The sequence below is a fragment of the Nycticebus coucang genome, chromosome 2, assembly GCF_027406575.1.
Source record: "Nycticebus coucang isolate mNycCou1 chromosome 2, mNycCou1.pri, whole genome shotgun sequence".
NCBI lineage: Eukaryota > Metazoa > Chordata > Mammalia > Primates > Lorisidae > Nycticebus > Nycticebus coucang.
Genome location: NC_069781.1, coordinates 36,711,498 through 36,736,761, shown reverse-complemented (window position 1 = coordinate 36,736,761; position 25,264 = coordinate 36,711,498). Strand labels below are relative to the sequence as shown.

The window sequence follows — 25,264 nt, the reverse complement described above, 5'->3', positions numbered from 1 at the left end:
ATTTATATAAATCTGAGTCATTCTAAAAAACTTGCTGAAATAACCCAACACTTTTTTTTTAAATGTGGCTTCAAATATTTGTACCTATTTTCTTTTTTTTTCTTTTTTTTTTTTTTTTATTGTTGGGGATTCATTGAGGGATATTTGTACCTATTTTCAAGGAAAAATATGTTAGCATCATTTAAGCAGGGACAAGTATCTGCTGTGGTAGAAATGAGAGATAAGAACTGGTATTTTAAAACATTCTATAGTCAGACTGAATACCAGAGCAGCATCTTAAAAATTAATAAAATAATTACCAGGTTATCTGACATTCTGGATGAATGGTTGAGTGGGTACCGGTGAAGCCTTGTGGGTGTCACCACTTCTGGTTTACAAAGGAATGGCAACCAGGTAGCACTTATGCTATTACTTTCTCTTGCTGACTCCATAAGGGAGTGCAAATTCATCAGCTTACACTTTACAGTGAGGTCACACATGGCCTCAGAATCTTTCCCAATACAAAACAGGAAGCATCTACTATCCATTCAAGTTAGCATGACAAAAGCAATCTGTTTGTCACTCTTGGTTTAACTCACCATTGGGGTTCTTGGTTTCATGGAATGCAAAAACAATGATGAGTAGGCAGAAATGTACAAAATTATGCAAAGCAAATGCAATTTTCTAACGGCAAGAAAACATGCTGTTTGCTTGTTTCACATGCCATGTGGATAGGGTGACTGACACTCAATTCAAGCAGCATTTATTGAGGCTGACTCTGGGCTAGTACTGTTGAACTGGAGTAAGGAGATTGTGTTAGTATATTCTGTGCTTCTATAACAGAATATTTAAGACTGGGTATTTTATAAAGAGCTGAGATTTCTTTCTACAGTTCTAGAGGCTGGAAAGTCCAAGAACAAGAAGCCTATGTCTGGTGAGAGACTTCTTGCTGCATCATCCCTTAACAGAGGGGCAGGAAAGCACATATGTGCAAGAGATGAAGGGGACTGAACTTAAGCTTCTGTCAGGAACCCACATTCATGGTAATAGCATTAATGTATTCATGAGGGCAGAGCCATCATGTTCTTATCACCTCTTAAAAGTACCGCCTTTCGACATTGTTACATTAATGATTAAGTTACTAGCACGTGAACTTTAAGGAACACGTTTAGATGTGAATAAAATATAGGCCTTCTTCTCAAGGAGTTAGCCTATTAGTCAACAAGTACTTATTGAACACATCCTCTGGTAGACAGAAGGGTTGGCACTGGAATTACAGGAAAGAACGAAACAGACACTGACCTTGTCTTCCTCCTGAAACATATTGTCAGAAAGGAAGATGGGGTTTAAAACATACAATGGTTATTTAACAAGTAAATAAAGTGCTTCAAAGTTGTATATTGTAAACTACTACTGGCATTTGACAGAGTTCTGAGTTTGTTGTGGGTGGAGTGGCTTGCCATCTAGTATTAGAAACAGTCACAGACGCAAACTAATAGAACTGTCTATTGCATACAACAGAAGAGTTACAACAAGGAATAGAAGTAATGGGAAAGGCATAATGATTAATTTTGTCTTGCAGGGTCAGGGAAGCACAGAAAGGAAATACTCAAGGGAGATTTTAATAAATGAATGGGATGTCAGTGGGCAGATCAGTGGTGGGAAAGGTTTTCCCAGAAAGATGAAATAGCTGGGTTTCAAAAGCTAAGTAGAGCTATTGACTATTATTTGTAGAGAACTATAAGTGATTCTGAATAGTGAGCAGAGACAGAGCTAAGGCAATGAAGTCCTCACATGATGTATAAAGAAGGTTAAACTTTGTTTTTTATGTACTGATGAGTCTGACCTTGAAATGATCCCACTTATTATTGAAAGATCATTTGATGGCAATATTGAAGATGGATTGGTGGGTGGAATAAAGCCGGGAGATAAAGAACCTAAACAGGAGGTTATTGTGCCATGAGAGGGAGCTTATGAAGACTTATAATGAGCTATAATAATGACAGATGTGAAATGCCAGATTCTAAGCACCTACTCCAATTTACACTTTTTGCTTCCTATTTTACTTGATTTTTCTGTGATAATAGAGCTAGAAAGAAGAGAGTATTGGGGAAATACTTAGGAAATGAAATTCCCTTGTTAATAGGAGATAAAATTCACACGATCAGGTCATAATCCCTGAGAGATTGGATGGGTGGTCAGGCACATGGAGGTTTCACTAAGTAAGATGCAGATTCTTAGAGCTAAAAATTGATAAATTCAGTCTTGGATAGATGAAATTTAGGTGCCATAAGCATTTAGAATATATGTCCAGTGGGGATGGTGGCTATAAATTCAGACACATTATCAGTCCTGAATACATGGATTTGAGCATTGTGAGCTTATTGTGATGGTTAAAACCATGGAGAGAAATGAAAATACCAAGCAAGGGCATATGTGGTGAAAAGAGAACTCTGAGAAGAAAACCCTGGGGAACATCAATATATAGTTTACAGAAGAATAGAAGCCAGCAAAGCAGGCTGCAGAAGAGGAATAATCAGAAATATGATAGGAAAAATCAAGAGAGTTGTGCCACAGAAGTCAAGGTAAATAGAACTTGAGGTAAATGGTTTTTGCAGGTTCACATATTTCAGAGAAATCAAGTAAATTAGGGGCAGAAAAGTGTTAGTTGGGTCTGGCACTTAGAAGCTCATTGACATTTAGAAAAAAGATCTTTGATAGACAGTTGGGTAAAGAGCCACATTGCAATTAGTAAAGATGGGGAAATTATAACATGTACAGCACTCTTTAGATTGGATAAAAAGGCATAAGGAGTAGGGAGTTAGGAAGATACCTGGAAAGGGATTATGAGATGGTTTCTTCCTAGAGTGAGAGAAGATTGGGTCCTAGGAAGAGAAAGAGAGGGTGAGATGGGACATGGGGTAAGGCCACAATTCAAGGGAAAGAGCTGGCCTTCATCTTAGTTTGGATCTCTCTAGAAACATGCTGGGATACAAGAAATCAGGTACAAATAGTCAAAAGCATAAGACATGGCAGTGGTGGAGTGGGGAAGTGAGACAAGAACGGAGGATGCCAACAAAGGATAAAGCAGGCCAGCTACCACTGTGAGCGGCTGGAGCTTACTCCATGGGAAAAGTCTGAAGCATTAGAAAGTGCAAGCTTCAGAGTTTTCTCATTTAAAAGGTGGGGAAGCTGAGCCATTGTTCTTCCAAGTAACATCAGACTTTGGTTGAGGGCTGCTTCCAGGAGATCTAATTCTCTGGCACTTCAGCCTGCATTGTAGGTGTTGAGCAGTTATCCTCTGCTCTAGGTTAAATAGCTCAGGTAAGGAGATGTTGCAGATACTGCAAGGCTGGAAGTTGGATCAGATGAACTGAAGTAGGAAGACTCATGGGGCTCTGAGGAGGCACCAACAGCTTCTCTTACAGTTTGGGGGACTGACTCTTCCCGTGAGTGAATGGAGGCCTGGGACCGAATGGACTCTTCATTAACCTTTCATGTGACAAGTTTATATGTACTAAATTTAACTCATCTTTGTCATATGTCCTTTTATGTGCTTAAATAGGAGTCTACAGGATAAAAACCTACACCCATCTTACGTATATAATTGATAATCTTGGTGATGCCTTCACTTCATTTTTAATAGAAGTAGATCTTATTTGATTTCTCATAACTAATGTTGAAAGAACACCTGGAAATGGAATTTCACTGTGAAAAATAAAATTCATGTTACTAAACACGTAAAAATTAAATATCTTCAATGAATTATTCTAGATATTTAGGAATTAAAGAGAAAAGAACAACCTCCCAAAGCACAGAATTAGTATCCTTCAGGCAGATCATACTATATTTGGTATCCGTTGTTGCAGAGATTTAGATACAACATTGGCCTCAAGTTTATCCTATTTTGAGCTGTCTTGATGTGAAGACTTTGAGTGATAATTTAGGCTGTGGTGACATCAGTTTCTTCTAGACTTTCTTCTCTGAGGTTTGGGTCAAAAATGGTTTTTCTCCTGTATAATCACACTATTTTCCCTTTCATGTGTGACTCTAATTACCAAGTCTCAGAAGAAACAATTTAAAATATTTCAAAGTGCTCCCAAAAAGTGGGACATGGAGCTGAGGAGAGAAGAAATGAGAAACTATTGGGGTTATACCATGTCAGCCTTGTACTTTTATATGACCCTTTAAACCCAGCACATATATTACTCAATATATGTTTAAAGCTTCTATGAAGAAATGGTGGTTCTTAGAACAAAAGAGAAAGGCTAAAAGAGGTAAGAAGAGATGGTACAAGAGAACAAAGAGTCTGCAGAGGCAGGGATGATGAAGTGGTCACTTCCTAATCACCAAGTTCTGTCCCACACAGTGAAGAACGAGGGCATTGACAGGGAACCAGCTGTTTGAAATGAGCAACTATTATGTTCCAAACTGTGCAATGATAGTTTAACATTTGCAGGTCATTTTCCAGGGTCTGAGCCAGGGGTCCTCAAACTGTGGCCCGCAGAGCACCTGCAGTGATGTGATTGTATTTATTCCCATTTTGGTTTTTTACTTCAAAATAAGATATGTGCAGTGTGCATAGGAATTTGTTCATAGTTTTCTTTTTTTAACTGTAGTCCGGCCCTCCAACGGTCTGAGGGACAGTGAACTGGCCCCCTCTTTATGTTTGAGGACCCCTGCTTAAGACTATCTTTAAGATTCTTCCATAAAGAGGAATTGTTTTGCCTCTTGTGACATGATAGTGCCAGATGTACTAATAAAAATTGAATGGTAAGATAGCACCCTCACTCCCAAGTTCTTATCCCTTAGATAATGCTAAGTGTAGGTAAAAGGGCCTACACTTTTTGGTTGGTACCTGTTTGCAGTCCTAAAGTGCAGACTCAGGGAAGAAGTGGGGTTGTATCTGAGAACCTGGTTTGAGAATTATTTTTGCTTGGTTGCTATGTGACGCTGTACAGGTTGCTTTTCACAGTAAGATAGGTTGGTAATCTCCACTTCTTGGGTGGTTGTAAGGACTCTGGGAGGACACCTGTGTAAAAGGCTGCTTTGTGGGTGAAAAGCCCATGTGTGCTTTTTGCTTTCTTTGCTCTGGGGGAATTTGGTACTTTATTACTCTTTGATCAAACTGAAATTTTACTCATGGGAAATCCATTCTGTTATGGGATTTGAGCTTTAAACTTTTGTTCAAAAATAAAGATACACTCCATGATGTAGTGCGCATCATAGAATTTAAAGTGTAGTCTCTAAGGCTGTTAAAGTGATTACTTGTTGAACATGGACGGATGATCAGCAAAAAGCTCAGGTTTGATGGAAAGCATAAAATGGGGCAAATTCCTGGATAAAAGACTTATAATATAATTAGCAATCAGGATTCCATAGATGTTTATGCAGAAATCATAGGACTGTAAAGAATTTCAAATTAGATACAAATATGACCGGGAGGGAAGCCCTTAATTTTTGGTTCACTCTAACCTTTTGCAATGATTCAAAATGTCATTGAAATATTAAAAAAAAATTTAAACAGTTCAGTGTGACAAGTTGTCTGTAGCTGGACGCTTGGCTGGATATAAAACATTATAACCCTTCAGCTATTAAAGCTGTCCTTGAAAAAGAATATCTCTCAATTTCCTTCAAGATCACTTGTGCTTCAATGAATAGCATTAAACCTCTTTGCTTTTGGTAATGTCATTGCATCAGCGTGGTTTTTTGCCCTTGACCTACAAGAAATACAAGTGGGAGGTCCTTAAATGTCATTTCAGCATTGTCAGCTGAATATAAGTATGATTTTCTGATCATCACAGCTGACTGCAAAAGGAACAAGTGGTAAGAATGGTTTTGTCCTGCAGGTGTTCAAATATAGGCTCTGTACGGGTTCATTAGCCTGTTGCCTCAGTTGCTTCAAGATGTTCTGGTTCTAGGAAACCAAAGGGGAAGAGAAGGGTTGAGACACACATGCATTAAATTGAGGAAAGGACTGGGTTCTACGTAGCAGGACACCTCTCTACCAACTCTCAGATAAGCACAGCCGTCTGCTGATGTTAAGCTAGAGAACTGTAGGAAAGTAGTTTTACTTTCCTTTATTTTACTGTGTCTCCATCTTGAAAACCGCATTAACAAACTGGGTATGTACCTTGCACTAAGGCTTATTTGTTCTGACCTAGGACAAGGCAGGCAGCTACTCTAAATCTCATTTTCCTTTTCTGTAGAATGGCATTATTAATCCAAGGTATTCAATATTATTATGAAACCAATATGTGAACACACACTCATATGAATGATAAAACACAAATATGGTCTAGCAATGGGGAGGGGTGTAGAGGTGACAGGAAGGGGGAGGGCAATTGGTGGGATCTCACCTGATGTGCATAATGCAAGGGTATATTTCAAAATAACTAAGAGTCAATTGTAAATGTCTTACCACAAAAAGATAAGTGAGGTGATAGCTATGTTAATCAGTTGGATTTAAGCATTCCACATTGTGTATCAAATCATCGCATTGTACCCCATAAATGTATACAGTTATGAATTTAATTAAAAATTAATAAAGATAGTGTTTGCCTTATAAGATTATGATGGGGATCCAATAAAGCAATCCTGGAGAACTTATCTCCACCTAGCTCACAGGAAGCATTCAAAATACAAGCTATTTATTAAAATAATGAAAAAAAGAATAATAAGGGAATTTTTCCAGATCTTAAATCTATTTGTCTCTCTGGAAAATTACCTTTTTTGAACTGCGTAGAAATCCTTTTTGAAAACTCTAAGCATAGATTGAGTACTAGGACTAGACTCACAGGGTATCTTTTTACCCCCAGATTGCATTATCTTAAATATGTCATAGTATTCATTTTTTTTATTGTTAAAATAGCTAACTATTTTATTTTTTATTATTTATTTTTTTTTATTAAATCATAGCTGTGTACATTGATATGATCATGGGGCATCATTCACTAGCTTCACAAACCGTTTACTAAGTTTCACATACACCCTTGTAAGATGCACCGCTGGTGTAATCCCACCAATCCCCTTCCCTCTACCCACCTCCCCCCTCCCTCCCTTCCCTTTCCCCCTTCCCCCTATTCTTAGGTTGTAACTGGGTTATAGCTTTCATGTGAAAACCCTAAATTAGTTTCATAGTAGGGCTGAGTACATTGGGTACTTTTTCTTCCATTCTTGAGATACTTTACTAAGAAGAATATGTTCCAGCTCCATCCATGTAAACATGAACGAGGTAAAGTCTCTACCTTTCTTTAAGGCTGCATAATATTCTATGGTGTACATATACCACAATTTATTAATCCATTCGTGGATCAATGGGCACTTGGGCTTCTTCCATGACTTAGCAATTATGAATTGGGCTGCAATAAACATTCTGGTACAGATATGCACTTATGGTAAATCAGTATTTTCTTCCAAAATATCAGTAGCCTGGTATCCTAGGTAAGCGCTGGGTAAGGGGAGGAGCCAGCACAGCAAATGAGAAAAAGCCTCTGACTTTAGGGCCAAGGGACCCAGCTTATGTTCTATCTTCGATACTTGTTAGCCTTGTAACAATCTGAGCAAGTTACTTAACCTGTCTTCGCCTTGGTATCCACATTGTAAAATGAGGATAAAATCATAGCTGCTTCCGAGAATTGGAAGGAATCTGTGGGAGTTATTGCATGCTACATCATGTGGCATTGGGCACTCAGCAAAAACTCTTTCTGAAGGTTGTGATTTTTACTTTTCAACCAGGTATGAATGCCTGGTTAAACACAGCCTGACAGTTTTTTGCTTCTCATCCACAAATGGCAGGATTATCTTCTGCCTTGTCTTTGTCCTAACACAAACTTGGACAGAATTGTCAGATTTTTGGATTGCACCCCACCTGTCAGTACAAAGGCCTTAAATAAATGCTTTGGTTAGAAACAGCTTTGGCTTATCCACAAAGACAATGACAAAAGCGACTGGTTTCCCAAGGGCAAAGCAAACGATTTGTGACTGGTTTTATTTATTTAGGGAAGAATATGGGAATTTTGTGCCAACAGCAAATATACACGTTTCTAGGGCTATGACTGTCTTCCATGTTTTAGAGACATTGCAGCAAGGTGTGCTAAACTAGAGAGAATTGGGCTTACCACTCCATTAAGTTTGGAGCATTCTAGCTTCAGCCTCACCATTGCTTTTGATTTTTGCTTTCTGGGGCTTATAAAATCTTCAGAGCTTAACCTGCTTCTTTGCCAGCACTGACCCATCACTGGACTTTCCATGTCGGGGTTTTATTTTCTTGGTTTTCCAGATGGGTTTGCTCTGTGTTGTGGAGAATATGGTTCATCAAGTGCTTTTTAAGTTTTTCTTGCTGATTGGTGATTCTGCTTGTGACCTGGGTTCAGATTCACACCTGTCAGGCTCTGAAAGTCTTTTTGAGCATTTTTTTTTTAATCTCACGGTTTAACCTATAGTTAAACTTTCATGGCACACTTAAATTACACTGATCCAAAAAAGCAAAAAAAAAAAGACTGTACTTTGCTTTGAACTTCTTTTGAAAATAATTTAATTATTGATCTTTAAAGTTTTCATGACACACCACTTAAAAATCACTGCTCCAAGTCAAGGCAAAATTTCCCTGGGAATGGATGTTGCTAGTGGTGCATCCAGTATATTGCTTCCTTTTTAATTTCTCCAGAGAAGAAATTGTTGTGGTGACTAAATAGACACACTTTGGGGCCAGTCACCTGGCCCCAGTTAGGAAGTCCAGTTCTAACTCTTACGAGCTGTGTGAACCTGGGCACTCCGCTTAAACTCTGTAAACTGTTTTCTCATCTACAAAATGCAGTTTATAATTGTGTCTCTTTGCAGTAATCGTAGTAAATGAATAATAAATCCTATATAAATTTTGCTCTTCTCTTCATCCCTGTGATCCTATTCTTTAGATATCTTTCCGAGTGTTAGGGATTTTTTTTCAAAGAAACTTTAGCAAAAGGACCAGGTAAAACTGCTAGTTGTTTCACTTCATTTTCCTGCTAACATGAATCTCTTGTTGACTGTGCATTAATCAGAGTATTTTGCAGCTAAGACAGGATAGCCAGCATTTCCTGACTGCCTATTTGGTGCCAGCTAGTCTTTATTGTAGAGGTTGGTGAGGTGGGAAGGGAGGGAGTTGGAGCTAAAGGCAAATTTTTAGGTTCCCTCGTCTATAGCTTTCCTTGGAAGAACCATAAATATTCATGTTGTTCATTTATCCAGCATATAAAGTGGTATGCTAGAGCCTGCAAGAGAGACACAAAGAATTATAAGTCAGATCAGTCTTGTATCAATAGTCTATAATCAGCATGGAAGGATAACACATATCCCTGTAGAAAGTTAAATCAGGACTTTGGAGTTTGAGTGAATTACAAAATGTGAGCAGAAAAGGCGAATCCAAGACTGACAAGGGATTAAGAACTTGCCTTCCCCCACCCTGTCATTGCTGACAAAATGTTGCCTGTGGTTAAGCACCAAAGCAGTGGCTGAGAGAGAGAAAGTGTGCGTGGCTTTCTGAAGCATCAAGGCACAATTGTTATGAATGACTGACTGAACTGAATACTGTCATTGGAGAAGGCTTCCTGGCAGAGGCAGAAATTGAACTGTGCCTTGAAGGATCTGTAGGAATTGGAAAGGCAGTCATATATTTTTAGAGACCTCAACTTACATGGGGAATAAATTTACAATAAGGTATTATCATTTTTCTTTAAACATGGTATTCATTTTAAAAAGAGATGTTTTGAGGCACATCTCAAGAACAGCTTGCTATCTGCTGTGTCAAGTTCTGGGCCAGGTGAAAGCTAAGAGGAAACAATTGGGATTCACGAGGAAAACTAAAGTGGGGACTGCAGGATGATTTAATAGGATGGGGAGCAGAAAGCTGTCCCTCTCTACTGGACACAAAACAGGGAAGGTGGGTGTTTTAGTCGGAGGGATTTAAATAAGTAAGGCAAAGCATTTTCACATCCCCACAACTCCCTTTTTAATCAGTTACTAAATCTTTTTGCTCTTCTAGTTATTTTTGAATTCATTCACCTGTCTCCAGGGCCTCACCCCTAACCCAAGCCACCATCCCGTCTTGTCCAGGTGATTGCAGACTTTGGCCACGTCAGTTTTCACTCTTGTCCCCTTCCCCCAAACTACTGTCTGCCAACTGAGCAATCTAGTAGAAACAAATCAAGTCATGGAAGTTTTCTTCCTTGAAACCTTTCAACAATTTACTTTTGTTCTTAGAACTAATTCCACGTATCTCAGTATGACCCCCCTGGCCCTGTATTGTGGACTCTGTCTGTCCCCAGCCCCTGTGCTGTTTATGTTCCAGCCATGTGACCACCCTTTCCCTCATTTCAGGAACATGTCATGGATGGTTCCTTTTGACAGGAATACATTTTCTATCCTTTCCCCTCTTAACGCCTATACACACAAAGTTCAGTTTTCAAAGATTTTCCTGGCTCCCTGACCTGGGTTTAATACTCCATTACAGGCTCTGGAGAGATATTATTTTTATCTCACATATAATTATTTGTTTAATGTCATCTTTCCAAGAGACACTTGGGTTACAGCTGGTGAACAAAATAAGGAAGAAGTTTTGAAACTTACATTCTGGCAGTTGGAGAAAGACTATAAAGAAACCTAATATAAATTACATAGTACATCAAATGAGAAATGGCATGGATAAGAAAAAGAAGATAGAGGTTATAAAGGATCAAGAATGCCAGATGAGGAAAGCAGTTTGCAATATTAAAAAGAATGGCCAGCATATCTCCATGTCATATAACCCAAGAAATATGACTCAAAAAATAGTACAGTGTTAACTGTAAAAAGTTAAACTGTAAAACTATAATCTATGTAAAGCATGACGTGGAGTGGAAAGTCCTCAATAAATGTCAAGCTTAAGGAGCAAAATTGTCATTATCACACTCATTCACAGAATACACCTGATACTCTCCTGATTGCACAGAAGTGCAGGAGAGCCATGGCTCACTCCAGGGTTATCTGAATCTCTTTCTGAAATCTCCGGTGGTGAAAGGGAATTCCTCATTTCTTTTTCCAGTCTCCTGTGAGATCCCAACAGAGTCCAACAGAGCTAATTAATTACCCTGTTGAGAGGGCACAGGGTCCTGGCAGTGGTGTCTGAGGATGCCAGAGGATCTAATGACAAAAGTAAAACCCGTCTGTTCCAGAGAGTAGCATGCAGGTAGATTTGGTGGGTATTCCAACTCATTGATTTTATATGTTCTCTCTCTCTCTCTTCCCTCCTCCCCTTCTGAAACAAACAGCTTGGCTCCTGGGCAACTTAGCTTTAAATTGGAAAATGCAGTCTTGCCTGGCAGAGCAACAGTATCACAGCCTCCCCACTGCTCTGAACAGCTTGTGACATACATATCCCTGCAGGCAAGACCATAAAGGGCTGTCTAATAGCCTGGAACTGGCACCTCCAAAAGGAGTTTCCTGTGCAGCTTCTTTAAACTTCTAGTCTATGGGACATTTCCTCTCTTCTCTAGCAATTTCTCTTTTGCTTTTTCCTTGATCTTTTGTTTATTTTTTCTCTGCTTAATTAATGTTCCCCATCTCTTGGATCATTAGAAACCACTGTGGCCCTAGAGATGAGAACAAGAACAGTTCTGTTGGAGGAGAACCAATGCCAGGAGTTCTGAAAGGGCACTTGGGTCCCTCTGACCTTAATAACCTCACAAATGCCCCTTCTAAGCCACTCAGCCACCCCGGCCCAATCCCATCAGTCATTTTTGACATTATCGAGTTCTCTGCCTTCTCAACTGCTTCAGGTCATCCACTGAGATTTGTGGTCAGCATTGTTCTTGTGTTTGTTTTGAAAAGACCACTTTCTAACAGAGATGGCTTACTTTTAGATGGACTCAGATTAGTTTTTTAATTTGTTACATTTAATAATATACCTTTTAAAGAAATAATCTAAAGTGATTTTTTTTTCATAATCGAAAGCCCAGATGTAGAATACAATGGAATAGGCCCTCTTTTCAATTTTACATTCTTAAATGTGTTCTGGTTCACATTTTGATTTCTAGGAATGCTGAACCCTTTATTTTTTGCTGTTCTTTGAGTTCAAGGTGTACTAGTCTTAGCTCATTGGAACAGGCAGAAAGGATTGACTCAAGACCTAAGGTTGGGTCAGGAGCTAAGAAACTGAACCAGGGCAAATGTGGAATCAAAGATGGAGCTGAGGAGCTGAGTCCCATAGGTCATGTCAATTACTGTGTACCTACTATGAGCCAAACACTGCATAGGGTGATAAGGTTACAGTGCTTAGCAAAACAAACATGGTCCTGGCCTTATGGAGCAAAATTGTCCAGAAAAGAAAACAGATGAAACAATTACACAGTAACTACTGATGAAAGTGTATAATAGACCTGAGCCAGTCTGGGAAGTCAACAAAACTTTCCCATCGAAAATGGCATTTAATTGCACATCTGAAGGATAGCAAACATTTCTTAGGCACATGTGCAGGAGAAAGGAGGGCTCTTGGCAGTGGGAATGGCTTGTGAGAAGTCTCAGAGGTGAGACAGAGCTGGCATATTGCAGACGCTGAGTGGATGGAGCAATAGAAAAACATGGTTTTTCTCTGGGCCTTGGGCACTTTCCACCATGCATGGGGGAGCCTTTGCAAAACTCTTGAGCACTCCCAGGGCAGCATGCTGTAATGCTCAGGAATCTGTCTTGCCAATTCCGGTTGCTTTGGCCTTCCCATATTCCCTGCTCTGTCTACCCAACTCAGGGAGACCATTGGCCATTTGTCTGAGTTCTCCCCATCGGTGCTGTGAGCCAGAAACACTCTCCAAGCAGTGTGCTAGGGTTCACCTCTGTTTATTCCCACCTTTCAGAGATCACTGCACTTCATTGCCTCAAGAAATGGTGGTGGTAGGCATAGGTAGGGAGCGGAGAGGACTGAGCAAGCCCACATTTTAGCCAGGCAACCTTTTTCCTTGACAGGCCCACTCATTTGTTTGTGAGGGGCCCAGCAGGGGGGACCCTAGATGCCAAATATATCAACACTCCAGTGGCAAGAGGTATTGGCTATCTTTCTGACTGTCCCTTTGGGCATAGAACTGACATGTGACCAGGCATACTCATACGTGCAAAGGATTCATTTAGATAATTATAGCAGCAGAGTCCTGGTCACTCAATTTGAGGTCCAGGCAGACATCTAGGTGTAGAGAGAGACTGCAGTACTGTGGGAGTGATTCATCAGATTTAAGCAATAGGACACAGCTAAAGGACTGATTTTATGGCTGAGATCAATGTATTAGGGAGCCCTGAGGGAACCTGGAATTATCTGTAGGTCTGAAGAGCCACTCAAGAACAAGGTGGGGGCCCCGGTATCCCCGTGGGACCCTGGAATCTGGGTGACTTACAAAAGTTTGGCTCAGGTCTAGGTTTCCCTGGATGGTAGATGTTGTATCTTGCTGCCTTAGTCAGGGTTAGCTCCAGGGCTGGATGGTGAATCTGGCTATGAGGAACTGGGTGGGAGAGACTAGAAAAAAGGGGGGATGCCAGTGCCATCCTCTTAGTGTGTGGGGGTCCTCTTGTTGCCATCCTTCACAGGCTTTGCTATGTATCTCTAAAAGTGAGCAGAGTACTTCTCTTAAAACCCAAGTAGTATGTTCCTAAATCCCACACCATCTATTGGTGCAATTGATTTTGCATTCACTTACAATCTCATTTGATTTGTTCCTTTAATGTCTTTATTGCTATAAAAAGTAGTTAAGTTTTTCCAGCCCTGGGGAATTAAATGCAAACTGTGAATTTGGTCAGAGATCACGCACTGAATAGAAATGACCCAGAATAGGGAGCAGTAGCTCTGTGCCTCCAAGGACGTTCATGTCTGCGTGTGAGCATTAAGGTTGAGCTGCCCTTGGGGATTACCACTCACCCTGAGTGCTGGGGACTGTGATGAAATGTAACTCTCCCACTGCACTTTTCCTTTCCTTTTATTTTTCCCTTTTTCTTCTCCAATCTCTCTCAACTCCAGTGAAGATTTGCACTCATTCAGCTCTAGTTTTTTCCCTTTTAATTCTAGCCCAAATCTCATTTTAGTATCAACACCAACCTAATTTTGAAGAACTTGTGGGAAGTTTCACCATGTTAAATACTTTAAAACTTGCATCAGAGATGCCTTTGACATAACCTTGGCCCATGAATTGTGTTGTCACACATACTTGCTTTCAAGGTGTGCCCAAAGCAGGGGAAAGCACACCAATCAGAAGGCTAGAACTAATATCTTAAGACATCTTTCAAAACTAAAAGGAATCTCAATAAATATTCAGTATTCTGTGACAAACTAAAGGGGAAAAAATAAACCCATGCTCTGGGAGCCCTTTTCAGTGTCGCTTGTGGTCCATGAATGAGAAATGTTCTCATGCTAAAGTTATTCAAAATTAAGTATTCTACCTGATATATGGTGAGGTCAGTTTCTACTTCAGTTGTTGGGAACAGGAAGTATTCTTGGCCCTGTGTGAGCCCCGACAATTATGTGCTCTAATCCTTGCACATGGTTTTTCTCTGGGCCTTGGGCACTTTCCACCATGCATGGGGGAGCCTTTGCAAAACTCTTGAGCACTCCCAGGGCAGCATGCTGTAATGCTCAGGAATCTGTCTTGCCAATTCCGGTTGCTTTGGCCTTCCCATATTCCCTGCTCTGTCTACCTAACTCAGGGAGACCATTGGCCATTTGTCTGAGTTCTCCCCATCGGTGCTGTGAGCCAGAAACACTCTCCAAGCAGTGTGCTAGGGTTCACCTCTGTTTATTCCCACCTTTCAGAGATCACTGCACTTCATTGCCTCAAGTCCTCTGTCTTGAATACCATTGTCCAGTTTACTTTCCTCTGTATTTCTTAGGTGTATCAGGTGTGAAATCCAATCCCAGTTACTTTATCTTGGCTGGAAGCAAAAACCCTCAAAGGCTACTTTAAGGTTCTTAAGGTTGTTTCCCATGCTAACTTTGTGAGGCTCTAATCCCTATGGATAACAAACCATACAAAGTAATCCGTGCCCAACAGTAAGTTTTTATTTTGTGGCAAAGGGAAATGAAAAGACTTTAACTATTCTTTGTGAATCACTAGTTTAATTTGCAATTATCTGTAGTTTCTTTGCAAAGGAATTTTTAGAATTAAGAATATCTCACCTACAAATCATTTTCAAATTAATTAAATTGTTATGAACATTAATAGTTACTGAAGTAGAGTTCTGTATTTTTAGGCATGTTCTTACATATTTATGCATTTGGTTTTGCATATTTTTTGGTGCCTTTAAAAAATTTCTTACGTGATTTCATGGATTCTGAAATAGCTTACAGGCCCTAGGAATTGTGCCTAACAGCACCTGATGTATAAATAATCTGAGTTTTTCTGGAGTTCAGCGTGGTAATAACTACCAATTAAAGTAGCTTTAATTTCACCACAGCCAATGTCTCTGGGTTAGGGATGGCTTTTGTTTCCACAAATGCTAGTAAGTACCTTAGTAATTTCTATATTTGCCTTCTATTTTTTTTATTTTTTTTTAGGCAGAGTCTCACTTTGTTGCCCTTAGTAGAGTGCTATGGTGTCATAGCTCACAGCAACCTCTTGAACCTCCTGGGCTTAAGTGATTTCCTCATGCCTCAGCGCCTCGAGTAGTTGGGACTACAGGCACCCACCACATTGCCTGGCTATTTTTTTTTTTTTTTTTGTAGAGACAGAGTCTCACTGTACCGCCCTCGGGTAGAGTGCCGTGGCATCACACGGCTCACAGCAACCTCTAACTCTTGGGCTTACGCGATTCTCTTGCCTCAGCCTCCCAAGCAGCTGGGACTACAGGCGCCGGCCACAATGCTTGGCTATTTTTTGTTGCAGTTTGGCCGGGGCTGGGTTTGAACCCGCTATTTTTAAAGACATGGTTGCACTCTTGCTCAGGCTGGTCTTGAACTCCTGTGCTCAAGCAATCCACCCATCTCAGCCTCCCAGAGTGCTAGATTTCCCTGCTAGATTTCTAGATTAGGTAGTAGGCAAGAATAGTTTCGGTCCCTTGGCCAAAACTGTGGCCTTTATCCCAGGTGAAACAGTTTCTTTTCAAACTCAAAAATTCTCATGTGCTAAGCCTTCTGCTCTCAATCCTCCTAAATTAGTGGTTCTCCACTAATTAGGGGTGGTCCTGATGCCCTTCTCTCCCTCCTTGAAGAGCACATTTGGCAAAATTTGCAGACATTTTTAGTTATCACATTGCTGCTATTGGAATCCTGTGGCTAGAGGCCAGGGATAGACTAAACATCAGAGATGCTCAGGACAGACTTTCGCGCAAAGAATTCCCTGGCCTGCAAGTTCAGCAGTGACAGCGAAACCTTGTCTGAAATCAGTGTGCACCAAAGTACAGAATTCTTGGGTGTACTCAGAGGGTACAGTTTTGGGGGGGAGGTCTTGTTTTATTGCTTAGTTGATTTTTAGATTTTTAAATTTATCGTAACTTTGAAGTGAACCACCACAGCATTTTTAGAAAAATTAACTCAGCATAGACTCTTTCTACACAGAGATCAAGCCTCTAGCTTCCTTAAAATCATAGACTGGGCTGCTCAGTATGCCCACAGGTGGTCACTTTGAGAACTGGCATTTTAACCCACGTCAAGGCTAAGTAGAAAGGCCTACTGAGTCACGGAGACCCTTTCCAAGGGTGGTGTTCTTTGCAGCTCCTCTGACTGATCAGCTGGCTTCAACTTCGCATAGTTTAGAAATTAAAGAGATTTATCCCCATCCTGCTATCACCATGTTCTGTCACCATCACAGATGCCGTGTAATCAGTATTTTTTATTTGTCCTAATAGGAATTATTAGACTTCTCATAAATGAGGGAAATTTGTAGAACATTTAGTGTGAACACATGTGACAGCATTGATTCTTAGTCCAGTGAAGTGTGATTGGGATCCGTAGTCCAGTGAAGTGTGATTCTTAATATACTTACTTACCTAGAAAGGAAGAGCTTTATCTGAGTTAATTAGCAACAAACAGTGTCTTATCAATATTGATTTTTTTTCTTTTGTGTTTTATCTGATGGGGAAATTACCAATCCTGTATTTCTTATCCTTGAGGTATTCTGATTATGGGTTTGTGAGCTGCATGTACAAAAACAAATTTTGGTAGCTTCTCGAGCTTATTCTGGAACTTCATTCATTTGACCTGATGTTATTTTTGGAATTTCACAAACATGTTAGGCTAATTCATATGTTTGGAACCTTTGTTTCTGAGGGTACCTTTAGCTGAAATGTTTCTTTCCCCTTGGTTTGATAGAGGAACATCTACTCTATTTTAGTAAAGAAAAAAAATTAAAGCATTTTTTTAACCCGCTAAAAAATACCGTGGGCTCTAAGCACTGGGCCTAATGGATAAAATAACTCAAATCCCAACAGTTAAAACTGATTTTTTTTTTTTTTGCACCCTCTTACTTCCTTTTACATTAGTACTGATAACACATTGTTATACTTGTGCATATATTTGTTTTTCAGGCTTCTAAGATATTTGGGTTAAATGCAAAAGGAAAACAAGACATGTCAAATCAATTCATCCTGTGTTCTATATATAGTCTCCTTTCTTACTGTAGAAAATATTCTTCCTAAATTCTAATATAAAATGCTGACGTGACAGATGTATTAAGAGTATTAATTGAAAACATTAAGCTTCCTAAAGCTAAAATGATTTAAATAATCTGATTGGTGTGCACTTATATAATGTTAAATTTGATGAGGGAAAGTTTTAATTGACTAGTGAGAAGTTGATATCCCGAAAAGAGAAAGAAATGTATTTTAAAGTTTCATTCTGTAAAAGGGTGAGGAGGGACTTAGTAAAGACAGAAATAAACATTCATTTATGACTTTTAACAAAAGTATAGTTGGCCATGCTTAATAGTATGGCATACTTAGCAAATGGACTAGTAGTCCCTGTATCACTTTTGATCCCATAATCCAAATCTGCAAGAACTGTTGGTAGAGATGGCGGAGAAACAGAACAAATGAAAAATTATAGATACCTGTGAATAGCAGGATTGCTTTGGATAGAGAATCAAAAGTATAGTGGGAAATGTTTTTCTTATTTTTGAAAGTTCCATAGAAGTCTAAAATCCTCATTTTATTGCTTCTATTAAAAAGAACCGAAATTAACCGATCTCCTAATATAAGAATATTTTCAGTCCAAAGCAGGACAGAGATGTGCTAATAAAATATTAATGGTAATCTGCTATTGCACAGTACTCCATTCTTTTAAGTTAAGTGAATGTATTATTGCTCCAGTATTTTGAGTTTGGGTCACACTGAGGGAACCCAGTGAAACAGGTCAGCGATGTACTTATTGACCCCAAATAGTTCATGGCGGTGTAGTTAAGGCGGTAAGGGCAAATAACGGTCAGAGATCAGTGCCACAGTATAAACGTCAGCTCCAAAGGCAAAGGCAAGGGTGTAAGCACATGAGCCCCTAGGTTGCAAACTGGGAGGATGAGGTACAAGTAGGGGGGGTCCAGGCAGGATGTGCAGTAACAAATGCTTTACACCAGAAACTGTGTGTGTTTGTATGAGGGCCGGCTACCAGGCACTTAGAATTCTATTCACTATAGCTATGTGCACAAAGGGCTCCTTACCTGGCCATTTTGACTCTCAGACTGTTCGTGGCTGGTACGTAGAATTTGCTTTTCATTGGAATGATTACTAGTCTGACTTGTCTGTGTTCTAGATCACTAGTTTGCATTGTCCGTACACAGCCTGCTTACAAGGGGGTGGCTGGTATTTTTTGTAAATACCCAAGGACTTCTCAATATATGGTCCTTACACAAGGCAACCTCTTTCTATTTCAGCCTGGACAGTTTCAGACGGTGCAGTCTTGCTTCATGGTGTGAGAAATGGCTGTAGGAAACAACACTCAACGAAGTTATTCCATCATCCCGTGTTTTATATTTGTTGAGGTATGTATTTTTTTTTTTTAACCTTTCTGGACAAAGTAAAATAACAGTAGCAGTTTTTATGAAAATAATCCAAGATGAGAACTCAGATTATTTTATAAAATTATTTAATTTTATGATAGACAATTAAATTTTGGTCATACAAATACCGGTTATGAATATGGTTATATTTGATTTATATAAAATAAGTAGAAATTAATTATATAATACAGTTTGCGGAATATTTTTTAAAATAGGAAGCCATCCAATAAGAACATTTTGACACTTCATCTTTAGGGTATAAAAATTGTGTTTTATTTTATTTTTCTTTTCAATGGTGATGTGAATGTATTAACTATGAAGGAGAATGCAGCTTTTCAATTACATTAGTTTTTAAAAATCAATATCCTGTTTCAGGAATTCAATAAACCATGCACTTTACAGATGATGTTAGTTCATGGTCTTTTGCCTTGAAGCCCAAATAAAGGAAAATAACCTCAGAGTTGACCAATGCCAGTTGAACACTGGGCATTTTTCTTTAGTGAGATATTGGGAGCTTGTGTAATACGTGATTTATTTCAGTCTTGAATTATGTTGTTGTACAGCTCCAACTCTGTACAAGAAAAGTTTTTCCAGCATCTTTTTGGATAAACCTCCTGGACTCTTTCCCCACTGTATTTTTGTGTCTCGGTTTGCTGTTGAAGAGACAAAGACATGGAAATTTTAGGGAATTTGGAATCATATATATGATGCAAGAAAGCTACTCCCCAGGTTATCTCAAAATAAGATGTTGACTTGCCAGAGTTCCTGCTTTCTCAAGGACATAGGGCATCTAATGGATTGTTTTCCATCCTAAAGATGAGGTTTAAAATATGACAATGTATAAAGAACTGGAAAGCAGGTGTCCCCAGCTTCCCGTCTGGGTAATTGCCTGGATAGTCTCCCCTCAAGGGTCAGCTATAGCATATTTGATGTTGCGGCATCTTTTTGGTTGAGTGTGGGAGAAATGTGTGCAGATCCATATTATTATCCAGGTCACACCCTTGACTTCAATCATTACTTGTATAGTAAACATGGACTTTTAGTATATAAGCTGTTTATATATGCCTGTGAATCATTTAGACAAGTACTTTCATGATTTCCCTTTTGAAATAACTTTACCTGTGTATATAGTCAGATAATTACAAGCATTCTGATTTTTAGCCAAGTATATGTATTTGGTCAATCCTTGAGTTTCACCTTATAGACACATTGTGTGGGTTTAGATGAACAAATATTACTCGATGGTTTATTTTCTGGTGATATATGTGGAGCTGTTTGTATTGCAGAATCAAGTAGAGATGAGAGAGAAGGTTGGACCAGAGATGTTAATATATAAGTCAAGGCACATATGAACTGTTAATCTCCAAGAGTAAACAAAGAATTAATCTCTGAATGATAAGCACACAATATTCTGCTGTTAACTTGCTAATGCCAGAGACAGCTCCATTCAGGCAATGACTACACACGTTATGTATATTGTGGGTTCTAGTTACCATTGTTATTAAGATGATAATGAAGGAAAAGGAGTCATTTTTCTTGTTGCACATGTTGGAAAGGGTAGTGTACATATGTAGTAGCACTATCTTTTTCAATATTTTCTTCCTCTTTTGTTATAAGAAAAAATAAGTTTTTAATGTAAGCTGGGGGAAATTGGGGAATAAGTCATCTGTCATGATCTTTATCCCCCCAGCAGCAATTTTATTTTAAATTTTCTTAAAAATCAAGCAGGAACCAATCCTCACAGTAAGAGGTTTAATTTAGTGCTTGAAGCTGTAGTCTCTGAAGATTTTCAGCTCTCTAATGTGTGAATGATGAGCTTGGCTGGTGGAACAGCAACAAGAGAGATAAATTAGTCCTTCTGTGGCTGATCCTGACACGAACATAAATAGAATTCTGAAAATCTGGGAGAGGAAAGATTGTTTATTCTTTTTCTTGCCGTATTATCATTCCTGTTTTGCATGGAGGTTTAAGATACATCAGTGACTTCTCTCAGAAATAGGCAGGCCAAAGAAAACAAGGAAGGGAAGTAGCACAAAAGCAGGGATCAGGTGAATCTCTACATGGCTCTGGGGGTTCTCATATATTTCATTCATCAGCCATTCATTCTTTCCCTCCATTATTCCAGGCACTGTAACAGGTATCAGCAAACTGGGCTGGAAATAACTTGGTTAAAAAGCCAATTTGATTAATGAAGTCTTTTCACTGTTGTTTTTTAATTATAAAGGAATTCAAGCCCAGAAAGCAATGTAACAGACATCCCTGAACTCACTATCAAGACCAAATTTTAAATTTTTTTCCCATATCTGCTTCAAATATTTTGGTTAAAGAAGATAGTATCTTACACCTATGGCCAAAATCCTACTTTCTTGAACCCAGAGGTGCTGCATATGCGAAGTTAGAGGCTTCTTTTTCCCCACATAATTCTCATGTGTGGTTTTGTATTTTTCCCACGTATTTGTATAGTCATAAATATTTAGGGAAGTCGTAAATAAAAGATTCCATGGTGAACCTTGCTTTTACAACTTGCCTTTGCCTTCAAGATTATGTTTCTGAGGTTTATCCAGATTGGCAGTTTTGTTCATTTTAGTTACTTGCAATTTATCTTATTGTGTAGATACGTCTATGGTTTGATTATTTTGCTCGTTTGCATAATAATTTTTTTATACTTTTGCAGATATTTTGCAGAAAATATCTTTATTTCTGTCTCAGGATGCCTGTATACCAGAGCTCCCTTGAGTTGACACCTAGTAGTAGAATTGCGAGGGGATGATCATATTTTCTAGTCATTTCTTGCCGCGTCGTAGAAACCACTTTGACATTTGTACATCACTTTCTTGAAGCCATGTTTAAAAACTTAGTTTAATGAATGTTTTGTACATTCTTTAGATTTTTCTCCAGACAATTATATCACATGCATGAAGGGGCAGATTTGTCCCGACTTCTCTAATTATCGTGACTTTCACGTTTCTTCTTCCTTTTGCTTTGGTTAAGCTCTCGTGTGTAACATCAGATAGAGGTGGTATAGAGATCGTCTTGGCCTTGTTGCTGACTTCAAAGGAAATATTTCAGGGGTTTTACCATTAAATAAGGAATTTGTGGGCTCTCTTTCCCTAGTCTCTGATTCCTAGCTTTGTTTAATTTGTTTTTACCCCCCATTTCCTTCCTTTATTGTTATAAATTGTAGATATTTCTGTTCTTTTAGAAATTACTATTGAATCTTAAATATATATACTTAATGCAAAATGAGGTTGATCAATAGCTCTATGGTTTTCTTAAGTAAGCAATGATTGTTGTTGAGCCACTTTGGGCTCCTAAGTATCATTCTTGACTTACGTCCCTTCCTGAAATCTTTCACTATTTTTTTTCATTCAAAGCTTCTTTGAAGTTGCCCCAGATTCACATTAGTTTGTGTATTGCTTCTCTATCCCTTGCCTTCTTTAATTTCCTCACGAAGTCTATGTGTTAGCATGTCTTTCAGCAAGGGTCTAATATATTGTAAACATTTAAAATATTTACGTGAAGTTGTCTTTATGTTGAAATGAATCTGGAATGGTGATCTACCTGAGCATTGGATTCTGTTAAATAGACTGAAGGAATTATTTTCTATCCTCAGAACTTTCACAAAGTTTATCACATATTTTTCTTCATGACCTCGATTATTGCTGTTGAAAACTGTACTCTTTTAGTACCACTCTTAAAAGGTTATCTACTTTTTCTCTCTGGTTGGTTTTAAATTTTTCTCTTTCTTTGGTGCTCTGCAGTTTTACTGAATGTCTAAGCGTGAACTTACAAAGTCTAGCATTTGTTTTTGCATCTGTGATATCTCAAGTCAAGTTTGTCCACTAATCATGCACATCTCTCAGGCATCACTCTTTCACATGTTCTCTTTCCTCTCTTTTTTCTGCAATATCTATTTGATATGTTATATATCATCTTATTCTTTCTATATTCTGTTCCATAACCCATCTTGTTGCTTTAATTTCCTGTTCTATTGTGTTTAAAAAGATCTGCTTATTTTTACAGTGTTGTTCCCTGTGCTTATGATTTATCTCTTTTGTCTTTAATCATACTACGTGTATTTATTTTATATTCTTTCAAGCAGCATCAAAGGTCTCCGAGTGGTCGCAAGTCAGGAGCAGCATTGACCCCAGTAATCCCTGGACGTAAAAGACCAAACTGAAAAGATGTTAGTGGAGCGAGAACGAAGTTTGTAGGTGATGAGTGCACATATAGATGATAACGGACTGAAGGGAGATTATCAGTGGGAAGAGAGCAGAGTAGCGTGGTAGGTAATGAACAAAGCAGGTTGTTCCAGAAACCAGCTCCTTGACTGTCAATGCAGAAAAATGTTTCTTTTGTACGTCTCCCAGTGTCAGCTGCTCTTTAAAGGTACCTTGTTGTCCTGGCCCAGAGCCTCTTCAACTAAGAGCGCTTGACAGGAGGATAATAATTTTAAGGGTCAGAATATACCGGTAAACTTTTCTATCACTAATCAGAAGGAAATCCAGAAGCGCCGGAATTTCAAGAGGATCCACAACAATATTTCTAACCAACAGCTTTGAGCCCTTCACTGCTCGACACGTGAAAAACAACTCCTCCAGAAGAAAGCTGGAGAAGTCAGGGGTAGGAAAAGAAGAAAATTAACAGACTTTAAATGAATGTGAGGTCATCTTTCTGATCCTCACTTTTTCTCCTTGAATTCAAAAATATTAATTTCGTGTTAGGATAAAAGGACTTAAAATAGCTAAAAAATAAAAATAGTTATCAGAAAGCTCAAATAATCTATCTGCATTTCTCTCTCTTCATCTTTGTTCCCCGCCCCCCCCGTCCCCGCTTTCTTCCATTCGCTCCATTTCTGCGACCCTCCCTCTCTTCCTGTTTTCTTCCCTCCTCCTTTTTCCCCCTTATCCACTGTCATTTCAGCAACACCTCTCATGCCTGAAGATCTGTTTGTAAAGCTTTCTTTGAGGGAAAACACAATTTGGCAATTGAAGCCTCCAAAAAATAAGAATGGGAACTGTTGGAGGCCTCCCCTGCCCCTCCACAACCAGTACCAGATGTGTTTTTCCAAAATGCTTAAGACCGAGACGTCCTTTCTGACAAATCTTCCCAGACACCAGTGGATTCCTCTCCAGACCACTTCACTGCATTCTCTGGGAAGTCATGAACAACTCCAACAGTCAAGTCTCTTTTAAATATATTTCTGCTTAGCCTCCTCGGCAGGCACTGTTAAGGACCGTAATGCAGCTGTTGTTTGATATGTACAGATGTGACGTTTTATCATTTTGACAGTTACTTGTACTTGCAATTCTTATTGCTTATTTTTGACAACTCATTTTTCTCTGCTTGAACCTACCAGGTGATTGTTATAAATTGCAGCCTAGAGATAAATAATATCGTGGAGTTCAGCAAGAACTTGATGATTCCAAGTGTCTTTCTCTGGGGCCAGCCATAGGGGAGCCCACGTCATCATTTGTGAACACTGACTACCATTCAATGCTTCCTTTGTCTTGTGTGCTTCGGGTTTTGGAAGAAGGCCTTGTGGGCTTGCCTTTTGCTGTTTAATTGCAGATGCCTTGATCTAGCAGCATTGACTGTCTTGTTTCCAAGACTTGGACTGTCCCTCTTAGATTTGTACTTTTAAATCACATTGAGAACTTTTTCTCTAAAGGAGAAAAAAAGTTCTACACACACACATTTTAGATTCTCTGCTGGTTCTTGATAAAGTATCAGGATTTTATCCTTATATGTAAAATGAAGTAAAAAGAGAAGACAGTGCTTCTGAAGTAAAAAGAGAAGAAAGCATTGGGTTTGAATCCTGCCATTTATTCCTAGTATAAACTTGGAGAAGTTCTTTGAATCTCAATTTCTTCATCTGTAAAATGGAACTAAAAATAACTTCTTTGTGGGATCGTTTGAGAAATAAATGAGGCAATGCACTCGAAAGTTCTTGGCAAATAGTGCTTAAACAAATGTAATATTAAAATAATTAAAAAATAACAGCTTCTATCAATATAAAACAGATAAAAAAAAACAGGAAAATTAAAGCAACCAAACACGTGATATGCATGTGATCATGTAGGCACGCGCGCACACACACACACACACACACACACAACACTAGACACAGGAGAAGGATTCTGGGCAATTTAATCCCCTGAGGTCTGTGCCATTTCTGGGCTTGAATGTTTTTAGAATATGATTTGAGGTGTTACAGGATAAAGTTTCAAAAGAAATGAAAAATTTGTGAGTCTTTTAAATTGCAATGACAAATACAAGCATATAGTACTTTTGCATGCATTTTCTTATTTAAA

General features: G+C 38.9%; 1 protein-coding gene across 1 annotated transcript in view; it reads left to right on the top strand.

The window, feature by feature from the left end:
• The window catches only part of PLPPR1 (phospholipid phosphatase related 1), a 294,596-nt gene that overhangs the window by 146,746 nt on the left and 122,586 nt on the right, over nucleotides 1-25,264 (top strand). The window contains exon 2 of the mRNA XM_053567453.1: nucleotides 18,825-18,932. Coding sequence (XP_053423428.1) covers nucleotides 18,870-18,932 — 63 coding nt within the window. The 5' untranslated portion in view covers nucleotides 18,825-18,869. The remainder of the gene's footprint in view (nucleotides 1-18,824; nucleotides 18,933-25,264) is intronic.